General features: G+C 39.7%; 1 protein-coding gene across 1 annotated transcript; it reads left to right on the top strand.

The window, feature by feature from the left end:
* Positions 1-4,193: 4,193 nt before the first annotated feature.
* Positions 4,194-6,906, top strand: MELLADRAFT_94635 (uncharacterized protein; the record flags this gene model as incomplete). Its single annotated transcript, XM_007417253.1, has 5 exons — positions 4,194-4,569; positions 4,672-5,780; positions 5,850-6,250; positions 6,311-6,393; positions 6,458-6,906. The coding sequence occupies 5 exons, from the start codon at positions 4,194-4,196 to the stop codon at positions 6,904-6,906; spliced, it is 2,418 nt and encodes an 805-aa protein (XP_007417315.1).
* Between the last annotated feature and the right edge of the window lie 5,877 nt (positions 6,907-12,783).

Here is a 12,783-nt window from a genome sequence, read left to right as displayed (position 1 = left end):
ACACGGGATCCACCAGAACATCGTGGAAATATGTAGCAGAAAACTCCTCAGAATCATTTGTCATTTGGGAATTTTTGAATATATAAGGATGCCTTTTGGGAATCAAAATGCGCCAGCCTTTTTCCAAAGAATGATGGATACAGAATTTTCAAAAGAATTGAGGGAAGGATGGCTCAAAGTATATATTGATGATATCATAGTCTTTCACACTATGTGGAAAGAACATCTAGAAGCAATGGAAAAAGTATTGCTACGAGCCAAAGCCATGGGTATGACCATATCTTTGAAGAAATGCCATTTTGGTTTTGAAGAATGTAAAGCCTTAGGCCATTGTGTATCTGGACTCTGGGTGGCAGTAGACCAAAACTCTGTAGCAGCAATACTACAAAAACCTTGCCCAAAAGATAAACAAGAGTTGAGTTCATTTTTAGGATTTACAAGCTACTACAGAGCTCACATTCCAAACTTTGGAATCATTACTCGTAGCCTCTACAAACTTTATGCTAAAGGCGTAGTCTTTGAAATGACAAAGGAAAGAATTGACGCAGTGAATAAGATAAAACAAATACTTACAACAGCACCAATCCTGTTTCACCCTGATTTTGAGAAACCTTTTAAACTTTATGTTGACGCATCAATTGAAGGATTAGGAGCAGCACTCCACCAAACACAAATAATTGACGGAAAACCAAAAGAAGGACCAATTGTCTTTATATCTAGAAAATTGACAGACACTGAAAGTAGATACTCTTCACCCCAACTAGAAGCTTTAGCACTAGTTTGGGCATTAGAAAAATTACACTACTACCTTGATGGTAGCTACTTTGAAGTAATTACAGATTGTACCGGAGTGAGATCTCTGACAAATCTCAAATCTCCAAGTAGACACATGTTGAGATGGATGATGGCAATACAAGAATATAAACCATTTATGACAATTACACATAGACCAGGAAAATTCCATAACAATGCTGATGGACTGAGTAGAATGGCATTGCCAAATGATTCCAGTAATCCAGCATGGGAACCGGAAGAAATGGAAAGAGACATTCCAGTGATGGGAATTAGTTTATGTGAATTATCTGAAGAATTTTTTGATGAAGTAAAAGCCAGTTATGAAAAGAATAGTAACACAGCTAAACTTACCAGGATATTGTCTGCACGTAATACTGATTTGAAGCTGTCAAGCACACTTGAGCAACCTTGGAAAGATGGATTAGCTCAAGGAAAAATTTCACTTGAATCTGACCTGATATACTTTAGAGAAAAGCATACAGCGGTTTTAGTAATAATAGCTACTGAACACATTCAACAAACATTGCACGTATGCCATGATGAATTTATGTCAGGACACCTATCAGAAGACAGGACAGTAGACAGAATCAAAAACACAGCTTGGTGGCCAAACTGGAGACAAGATGTTGAGGAATATGTAAAGACTTGTGAAAGATGTCAGAAAGCAAATAAAGCCACAGGGAAAAGATTTGGGTTACTTCAAAGAATAGAAGAACCAACTTACGCGTGGGAAGTCATTAACATGGATTTTGTTACTGGTCTTCCGCCATCATTAATCAATAATTACAACTGTGTACTGGTTATTGTGGACAGATTTTCAAAAAGAACAAGGTTCTTGCCATGCTACAAAGAGGCAACAGCAATGGACATTGCACTACTTTTCTGGGAAAGAATAATAAGTGATGTAGGATTGCCAAGAATTATTATCAGTGACAGAGACCCCAAATTTACTTCTGAATTTTGGAAAAGTCTACACACACTTATTGGTACAACTTTAGCTCTTTCCACTGCATACCATCCACAGACTGATGGTCTCAGTGAAAGGAATATTAGTACCTTAACTGAAATCATCAGAAGGTATTGTACTGAGGGACTCTGTTACACAGATAAAGATGGACATACACATGACTGGCATACATTACTGCCAGCTTTGGAATTAGCATATAATAGCAGCATACATAGCACAACAGGAAAGAAACCTTTCGAAGTGGAAAGAGGCTATTGTCCTAGATTACCAAAAGACCAAATTAAGAATAAGAATGTTGAATTTCATCCAACTTCTCTGAGTTTCTTTGATATGCTGGGTAAAGCAAGAGCTCGAGCAGCTCAGTGTATTGAAGATTCTGTGACGTATAATCAAGAGAGATGGAATAAAACTCATAAAGAACCTAAATTTGTAGTAGGAGAACAAGTTCTACTCTCCACCACAAACTTTAATAATCTGCAGGGACCTAAGAAACTTCAAGACCAATTTGTTGGACCATTTGTAATATTAAAATTCCACGGAAGCAATGCTGTAGAAGTAGCATTGACAGAGGAATTTGGGAGAAAACATCCGGTATTTCCAATATCCTTAATAAAGAAGTTTCACGCTTCTGACAAGAGCAAATTCCCAGACAGAGAAATACCCAAGAAAACTCCTATCAGGTTTGATACTGAAGGAGAAAAGATTTTTTCACATATAATAAAACAAAGAGATACGCAAGTAAACGGTAAATCTACTACACTCTACCTTGTGAGATATAAGAATAGGAGTGCAGACGAAGATGAATGGCTACCAGCAGATAAAGTACCCAATAACAAAACTACCTTGCGAGAATTCAGAGCCCAAAAAAGAGCTCATAAACCTTCTGAAAAGAAGTAATGACCTCCTTTGAGGGTGGGGAATGTCAGCCCTGGGTACATATATATGTACCCAAAGACTAACTTGTAACATAGATAACCACCTTTTAAACAACTAATTACATGTACACATAGCTTATAAAACACATGTAACATGGAATAAAATACATATAAACATTAATTACATATACAAGTACATGTAAAATCATATGTAATATGTAATAAAACATTATTTACATCTCATAACTCAGTGTCAAGAGTTAAAATGCTTATACTACATAATATACATAACATGTATATGTAATTATGTAGCATTAATGATAACCATAACTAATAGTAATAATTAAACCCTAAAACCACAGTAGTGATATAAGCAAATATCACCACAGTTAGGTTTGGAGAGAAGAGTATATAAACCTCCTCTCTCTCAGCCTTCAGAGATTTCCCCCAAGCAATTATTACACACCACTTTTAAGAACCATTAAAGTTCTACTGAAGTAACATCAAGAGTCTTATAAATATAAGACTAGTGATATCTTCATTACTTTAATCTGTTCCTTGATTAAAAGTAAGTAATATCTTCACTCCTTCTGGATCCTCTACTTCCCCCAAGTAGGAACTATTTTAGGTTGGTGACCTTCCAACAACCCAAGGCTAGTGACCTACATACAAGTACTTTCAGGCTGGTGACCTTAAGAACAACCATAAGTTGGTGACTTTAAGAACAACCAGTGTAGTGACCTTATTTCACTCTTTAATCTGTTACTTAAAAGATTAAAGGAAGGACTGTGGGATCCATCCTTCATTAATTATAACCTTTATATATTATAATTACAAACCTCCTCTTCAGGAGTCTCTTAACTGTAGTCTGTCTGGATTTATCCAAACAGACCAGCCTTTCCCCTTTCCTCTTCTCTTCTTAGTCTTATTTTTATTGTAATTACATTATAATTGAAATATAAACATTATACATAAAAATAATACTACCCTACTTGACCCATTTAGTGAGCATAGAGTCCTCAATTAAGTCCTCTACCCTCACAGTGTGTGAGTGTGAAGTTGTGAGTCGACTTCATAAGATTGAGGATTGTTGGGTAGGGATGATTATGTAGCTCTATGCTTGCGATTATACAGGTAGAGATTTTGTGAAGTTGTGTGTATGTGTATTTGTTGTGAGGTTGTGTGGATGGATGTGTGAAGTTGTGAGCCTGAGTATATCAATCTGAATTTGGATACCAAGTCCAGGCCATTGTGAGCTTGTGAGTTGATTGTGAGCGGTTTGTGAGCGTGAAGTTGTGGGGAAACTTGTAGTAGTTGGGTGACCCCAGATGCATGGAATGCATCTGAGTTACATCTGGCAGTGATAACAGAGAGACTCGGATGATACAGCCTTCTCTATCTTTGGGTCGGGGCCGAAGTTTTAGTGTACACAAGGTGCATACGAGGTCATAAGATACTTATACAGTAAATGAAAAATTATTCTGGACGCTCTCCCTCCTGTGCTTTCAAAAAAGTCTTATCATAGTTATTATCGTGTTTCCTCCTTGATTGTTTTTATGCAAAGAATGCCATCCGAAAACAATCTCACCACTGAGGCGATTATCATTGACAGTGATGAAGGAGATGTAGTATTAAATCAAGCAAAATCAAAAGACCAAAAAAACAAGTCCATTGTCATTGAAAGTAGCAAAGAGGACGAGAACCCTGTTCCTTTGTCTAAAACCGAACAGAATCCAAAAGTCATCAAATCCAAAGCTCAAAAACAAATGGATCTGCTTGCTTTGTGTCCTTTATCAACACCAGATTCGCCCTGTGATCGCTGCAAGGTGGAGAAGATTGGAGGTGATAAAATTTTCCATTGTCATTGCGGGGCGAAGTCTAAGACTTTGAAACAAGGTCGAACACTCAAGGCTGTTGAGCATTGGAAAACAGGTTAGTTTTTTATTACAATGCATCTTTCCTCAATAAAGTTCAAGAACTGGACTTAACTGATTCATCTCTGATCATCATCTGTATCAGCATCTTGCATCCAAGCCACTGAAAGGATTTCGACTAATAAAACCCTGAACAGCTTCATCAAGCGTAAAGCGGCCGACCCATCAGCATCCAGTGACAAATCTCGAATTATCGAAGTGGCCTGTGCAGGACTTTGTGACGCTACCTGGAAGCGAAAACGTGCAAAGCAGTCAATAGCACAATTCATGGAGAAGAGTTGCTCTATATATCGTGGAAACCAGCGACATATGGTATGCAAAGACCTGTTTGGTGCGAATGCAAACGAAGTTGACCTGACATCAGATCAAAGAGCTCGCTTGATTACTGCTCTCGATTCTTGCTCAACCTGGATAGTAAAGCGACACCCTGATCGGAATGCACTCTACTCACCATCTTGTCTAGTTACTATACCAGTAAAGATCAAGAAGAAAGACGAGCTGGTTGTCTGTGACGAATGTCAGAAACTTAAAGGGTTGGGAAGTGTGACACAAGCTCTTAATACACCATATGCGATAGATGACAAGATCAAGTTCACTCCAAAAGTCATAATGAGTGCTGATCCCTTCCATGCTAAATTGATAAAGTACAAGGAGCTTGAAATTCGAAACAAGTCCATCGAAGCTTCTTCAAAAGGCGATTGGGGTGATTTCATGCACCGTCTTTCAATCTCAGCCCGCCGAGGACTTCTTCAAAATCAAGGAGCTGTCAAAGGTTTAATTCAATCTGTAGCCATCAAAGCCGAGCGAGAATCTCAAGGAAAATCTACTCGAGGGATGCGAATCGACTCCTGCCTAGACGATTGCCTCACTACTCTTGGTGCAATGAGCACAAGTGCTCTAGGTCTTTTCAATCACAACTTTGCCGGAAGAACCGCCCGAAGCCAACGTATGATTCGTGCAAAGACTGGAATGCAACTTGAAGATGGACTCAAACTCGCCAACTTCGAGAAAGTTGCTCAGTTCCTTTCTAATCTTGGTTATTCAGGACCAGTGGCCGGTGCTTCCAATCAGACAGTATGCGTAAAAACTCTGCGTCATCACAACGGATGCCTTGTTGGAGCCGAAGGAGGTGATATCCCATTTGAACACGCTGAGGAACTGGCTAATATAGTGAAAAATATAACTGAAGAAGACAAACTGTGTGGAAAGGTGAGCTCATGAATCAATCTGAATATGATTGTTAGTCAATAGTCTGTTGACAATTTTTGTTGTCTTAAGATCCGAGCGTACACGTTACAGGTTCCACTTCCGAATGTACCTACTTTTGTTGTAGCTCTAATTGCAAGTCCCGCTAAAGAAAACGCTGGCGATATTCTATCTCAGCACAAGGAATTTATGAACTTATGCCAAGCTTCAGGCATTAATCTACTTTCAATTGGAGGAGACGGTGCTCCTGTAGAGCTTGCGGCACAAGCAGGTCTTGAAACATTGACAACTGAATTCTTAACGTTTGACGAATCCAGTCTCAAAGTACATATCAAAGTTCCATTCATTGGTAATCCACTTCGGCCTATTGTAGGTGTACAAGATCCAAAGCATGCAAAAAAGACAGCCACAAATCAATTTCTTTCCGGTGCCCGACTCCTGGCTTCAGTAAAATACTACGCATGCGTTCAACAGTTGGTAAATGTTCTTCAGATGCCAAATAGTCCTCTAGTTACCAAAGATGTCTTTGATAGTGACAAGCAAGACGATGGACGAGCTTTTCGAATATTCAGTTGGCAGACTCTTGAGGCCTCACTTTTCAATCCAGAATCGACCGGTCTCTCTTTGTTATTGTTTGTTTTTGGAGAGATGACAGATGCGTGGTTAAACCAAGAAATTAGTCATTGAGAAAGGATCCGCCTCTGCATGGACCGCCGAATTTTTCATGCGACGCTGGAAAAATTACTTGAAGAGACGTCAAGACGAGCCTAATAGTATCATGAGCATGAAGAACAACGGAATTTCTCCTCAAAGCTTCAATATATTCGAAACTCTTGCACAAATCTTGCTCAGCTTGATAATATCACATCGCGAACACTATCCAGACTTCCCTTTCTTACCTTGGAAGCATGGCAGTGAGGCTTGTGAACATATCTTTGGATGGATGCGAGTCATCTCGGAAAACTTCAGTGTTCTCGACGCTCGACTCATGATTCCCAAGATCTTTGCAGTTATAAAAAGTATTGTCATGGGTAAAATGAAGATGGCACCTTCAGAACATATGCACGCGGGTTATCAAATCAGCTTTTCACAGGAGCACGAAGGACTTAACACAAAATCACTCAGCTAATTCCCTACAAATGCTGAGATCTCCGAAGATCTAGCAATTGCCAGCAAACAAGCCAACAGTCTTATTCACTTTTCCGCCATCTGAAGATGATCTATCTGAAGATGAGGTTATCGATGCCGATTTCCCCGAGTCTTCATTATCTCCTGAGTCCAAACCAAGTGATGGTATGTATCTTATAATACTTTGTAACTTCTTCTACGCTAATGCTAAGTTGTCCTAATTTTGTTTTGGTAAACCCAGATGTGTCTCAAAGTCTTGCCAAAGATTATGAAGTCACCTACGCTTACACACCTGGTAACTGTCCAGAAGACCAGGCATTGGAGGCAGCTGCGATGTTAGGCAAAGAACAAAATTCAACCTCGCTGTTACTGGATCAGCTTGATGAGAACGTTGAGTCTGAAGCATTCCAGAATGCGGCCATGTCTATATCTAGACTCCTCAACCCAGGTAATTTCTTGTCTATGCTTATATTGTACCTGTGACTAAATTTGGGTTCGTTTACAGATGTTGAACACGATCAATCTTCATCATCTTTACAAACTAATGTACCCAAAAGAACTTCTGTGAGCTTGATTGAATCCCGAAAACTCAACAATAAGGCTTTGTTCTATCTTCGAAAAAAACACCACAGTCAATCTCAAAGACATAAGGGTAACGAGAGAGACAGGGTTAATGCTGATGAGTTACGAGTGGCTGTAGCTTCTACCAACAAAGACGGTCGGCTTGATCCTAGTGCATGCTCTAAGATCATTGCTGTCCACATGAAAAATCAAAAAAACCTTTCTTCTGGCGCCGAACGTAGACATCGTTGGAACATCCATGTGAAGCTAAACATGGCTGGATTACTGAACAGGACATCACTCCTTGGATACAAAGCCTTACAAGGTCTGTTCGATGGTGGCATAATCAGCAATCAGAACCCAATTGAGCCCGGTAAATTCGTGATTATCATCAAAAATCATGTCAGTCTAATCTGTATAAATCACAATACATCAATCCGAACAAATGCTGAAGCTTTCATCAATCTGTAGGTTCTTTATTTAGGCCGCACCCTGGTTGTTTACCAGCACCGAAGTGGGAAACACTGCTTTGTGAACACTTCAACCTCTCGAAAGGAGTTGTCGCACATATCTGTCCACATCTTATTCTATGATCCAGGTTTGCCAGTCGCCCTCTCCACTTGTCCACGCAGCGGAGATGCTTGGACTTTTGCCCTTGTGGATGCAACCGATGTGGCCTATGTTTTTCCACCTTCAACTGGCTCCAATTTTATGTCTCTGGATGGTGGTTGCTACTCAATCCCAACCCCCATCAGAGAGATGTTGGGAGGCTCTGATATTGAACGCTTGATCAGTTGGTATGAGGGTGAAGTCTCCAAATTAAAATTGAATAAAAGAACCAATCATATTGAATCCGATTGAAAACAAGTAATACATATATTTACACATCTTATCTATGATCACTATTCTCTTTCTACTATGCTTTATCCAAACTATGCTTTCCGGTTCTTTCTCCAAACTACTATGCAATTAAAACCAAACTACTATGCAATTGAAAGCCAGTGCCCATTTTTTTTTTGAGGTACCTAATGAAAATGGTCAGGTTTTGACCAAAAAAAAATCATTTTCCCAGTTTGGTCCAAAAAATGGTCAGGTTTTTCATCAGGGACCTTAGTAGGAGCTTTCCAGGGTCCTAATTGTTTCGACAATTTCCTGAGTTTTTGAGATTGTGAGAGGCCAAGGACGGCAAATGACAGTGGCAGTTCCTGCGCCCAATTACGATACTCAAACTTGTGTATAGTTGTGTATAGTTTGTCGTGTATAGTTTGTGTATAGTTTTTTTTTGGCGGGGAAAAAAGACAAATTATACTTTTGGACTCAAATCCCCCGCCAAAAAAAAACTATACACGACTATACACAAAAAACTATACACAAGTTTGAGTACCGTAAATGTTCATTGGACTCTCACAGGAGCTTTGTTTGTGAATGTAGCGTGCAGAGGTGATGAGAGATTTTGTGAAAAATCCCCGACGGAACTCACGCCAAAATTCCGACATTGGGTGTAAGTCCCTCCGTGGAGTTGGTGGTTAGGTCCAGGTGGGGACTTTGTTAAGTTTGGAGTTGTGCGGGCAAATTCTGGCAAGCTTTTTGAAAACCACTGTATATCGATCAATCTCACCGCGGGAATCAACTTGTTTGAAACCAGATTGAGCTTAATTTTGGTGTCCGGGTTTGAAATTCCCTCAAATCGTGAATTGTGTTCACAACTTGTTTGCATTATGTTTGCCAATTCCCCTCGGGCTGTACTCTGTACTCGGCTGGCCCCGTGGATGTACAGTCACATCATACAGCAACATCCCCTTTCACCATTCCTCACCTTCATCCTCATTCTTCAGGCCTCAATCAACCGAAAAAAAGCAGTTCAGCGGGAACATCAAGAGCGGTGAGATATGTAGTCCAACGGTTGGAATCACAGGTTTTGCAAGTGCCCTGTATGTTAGGGTACTCGAGGGAAATCGGCAAACATAATGCAAACGAGTTGTGAACAAGATTCACAATTCAAGGAAATTTCAAACCCGGACACCGAAATTCCTCTCAATCGGGTTTCAAACAAGTCGATTCCCGCAGTGTCTCTTATGTATGATTCGGGTCCGCCCGTTGTCTCCACCTCATTTCTCTCACATCTCAGCCAATCGTGTTATCCAGCCTGATGTTGTATTACATGTTGATGCTTGTTACAACAAAAATTAAACTGCCTCACTCGACTGTCTTTCTTTGAGTCATCATCATGCTCGGTTTTCCACACTCAGCTTCTCCGCAATGCAAAACCTAGTCAACGATGACCGGTTTACGTGATGAAAGCGCAGACCGAAAATTCAAAGGGAAATCGACATACATGGCCACGACTAGCTTCTCCACCGTCCGAAACATGACGATGTGACATTTAAAAGCAATCACAATTTGAATCTGCATAAGGAGCCAACGCAGCATCAAGTTCCAGGACCTGATGACCGGAAGGAGTCGGACAGACATCGACTCAGGCGGTCATCAACGGATATAAAAAGTGGCCTACTTTGCTGATGATTTGTTCACCATCCAATCATCTTACCGAGTTGTTCGCCTAACCTGCACACTTGTCTTGGTATGTTTCCCGCCAATCTTCATCAGTCAATTGTAGAGATATTGTTTCTAAACAGACTGAGCTCACGTTTTATGGTACCTTTCTTTACCCTTTTGACCGGTTGAGATACGATTACTATCGGTTTTCCGACCCAAAAAGGATTTTTCAAATTCCGTTGCTTTACCATCCTGGCAAGTTTTGATTTGTTCAACCTAATCTTCATCACAATCTGCTAGAACTAAAACTTGGTCAACGAATTAGATATTTCATCATGAACATGAATTTCAGCATCCTCGCAGCGATGCTCATAATTTTGGTCTCATTCAATCAAGCTTCTGGTGCGATGATCAAGAGCGAAAAAGCGATTATGGCGGCTGATAGGAATATGGCCGAGACGTTCGATGTCGCCGACGGTACGACTCATCTTGAGAAACCTCATGAAACGGGGTGTGGTGTTTACAGCGGAAAGGCCTGCACCTGTACGGACTCAAAAAAGTAGTCGAGTCTTCTACCACCACATGTGTGGTATGAATCTGGGCATGTAAAACAACCGCATGTTTTTTGTGCCATCAGTGATCAAATTTCTGTTGAAAGCAATCATTTGACTGTCTGTTTATTGGGGGGGGGAGATAAATTACCTTTTGCTTTGTGTTGTCAAGGGTCAATTTACTACATTACCACTTGAAACATATTATCAGCCACACTATAACCATTGTGTTCAATTGCACACAATGATTTTCATCACCGGCCAAGAGCCCAAGAGGTGACACCATGTTCCAATCCTCAAACTGTTGAGGAAATATGGCCTGAGTTGTAACACCAACACATATGTAAGGTTTATCAAACCACAACCCACACTCAGGTCTCTAAATGCCATCTTTTTTGCTTTCTAGTGAGACTGAAGGAATACAGTCAGTTGATTCCCATCACAATCTGCTGTAAACCAAACCTTGGTCAAACACACAGATATGCAGTTTGTCATGAATCTCAGCACCATAACAATCATGTTTCTCATCTTCCTATGGGATTGTCAATCATTTGAGGAATTGATCAACAAGATTTCATGATAATAAAACAAGAATCCCTCAAGATAATTTGGCTGAGGTAATGATAATTGACCTTGATGACAACGTAAAACCGGGTGCAGACCCCTTGTCTGCTTTACTGCTGAGATGGGTACTGACACCAAAGAAACTCAAGTGAATACCTCAGATTCAATGTGGTAGCAGTTAGTGTTCACAAACCCATCTCTTCTCCTACTTGTCACATTTCATTTTACATTTCCAGATACACATCTACTTTGAAGATCACATGCAAGACTCTGTCACTAAATTTGGGATTTCAAACACAAATCTTCAAAAGCAAAAAAATCCAGAGTGAGGAACAATCATCAGGCTCAGGAATTCAATTGATCAAATCATCAAATCTTCCAGCCAATTTGAGGCTGGGTTCATTATAAGTGAGTTGAGGGTTGGTAAAGTGTTTGTGTTCACTTCCAACAAGATTGTGTCACATTGTGGCATGTGTGCTCACGTTTCATGGCGAGAATGAGATGTGATGTAATATCACATATGTACCAGGCAATGAACAGCTTGTGCAATTTGAAATCACACAGATTTCATGCAATCCAACCCGTAAGATCACCTACTTTGATGTAATCTTAGCTCCAATCTAGAGATTGTATCTACTATCTCCTATGTTTATTATAGTAAAGGAAACCAGAATCAACTTTGAAAAGGAAGAAGTGAAGAAAAAGGACACCCAATACCCATGCATTGCCAATACTTCAAACCTCTCATCCTAAACTCAAAGACCTAACTTCTTCTTTATCACCCATCACTGAAACCAGCACTCCATTTTCAATGATGAACAAGGTCATTGGGGTAAAAATGTACAATGGTATTGTGTCCTTGAACACAACACAAACACAACCTGGACATTCCAATGATGCTCTGGCATTGATATCAAACTCTCAAATCAAATCTCTATGATTCAACTCAATCAACTTGATCAAGTCATTCTCATTTTGATCAAGCATTGCTCAAGTCATTCAATTCAATCACTTTGATCAATGCCATCACACTACAAAGAATATAATGTTTTCTGGGCAGAAGACACAAATATTGATATACAAAAATATTGGGCGGTCAGGAGGAGGGCAAAAAATACAAAAAAATATGGATATTGTTCCTGGTGTTCAGAGCTTCAAGATGAGCATTTTTGTGTATTTTTAGAGTGCATATTGTTGAATGTACTAACAAAAAACCCCATATTCATCAGATATACACCTGTAACAGATGCTGAAATTCAGTTCCTCAGATTGGAGAGGATATTCTGAATTCTACAAATGCTTGTACAATTTGCAATTCTTGCTCAAAAGACTCGCTTTTAGGCTCATTAGAAAGCCACAGTCTCTCTCTAAATTTCTTAATAATGATTCAAGGCTTCATTGTCTCTCACAAGTCAGCTATAGTCACTTTGAAATATCTTCTTCAAAGCCACATAGATTCTTTTCAAAGCTGGACACAGCGCCATGACCTTAATGAGAGAGCTGGAGACAGAGTTCAGCTTTCTAATGAACCAATAATCGAGTGATTTCCTTGCCAATTGCAAAAGTTATGAGCATTTGTAGATTTCAAATTGTCCTCTCCAATCTGAGGAGCCAAATTTCAGCATCTGTTACAGGTGTACATCTGATGAATATGCAGTTTTTTGTTAGTACGTTCAAAAGTATGCACTCTAAAAATACAAAAAAAC

Source organism: Melampsora larici-populina, assembly GCF_000204055.1.
Source record: "Melampsora larici-populina 98AG31 unplaced genomic scaffold MELLAscaffold_70, whole genome shotgun sequence".
Lineage (NCBI taxonomy): Eukaryota > Fungi > Basidiomycota > Pucciniomycetes > Pucciniales > Melampsoraceae > Melampsora > Melampsora laricis-populina.
This window is presented reverse-complemented; position numbering and strand designations above follow the sequence as displayed.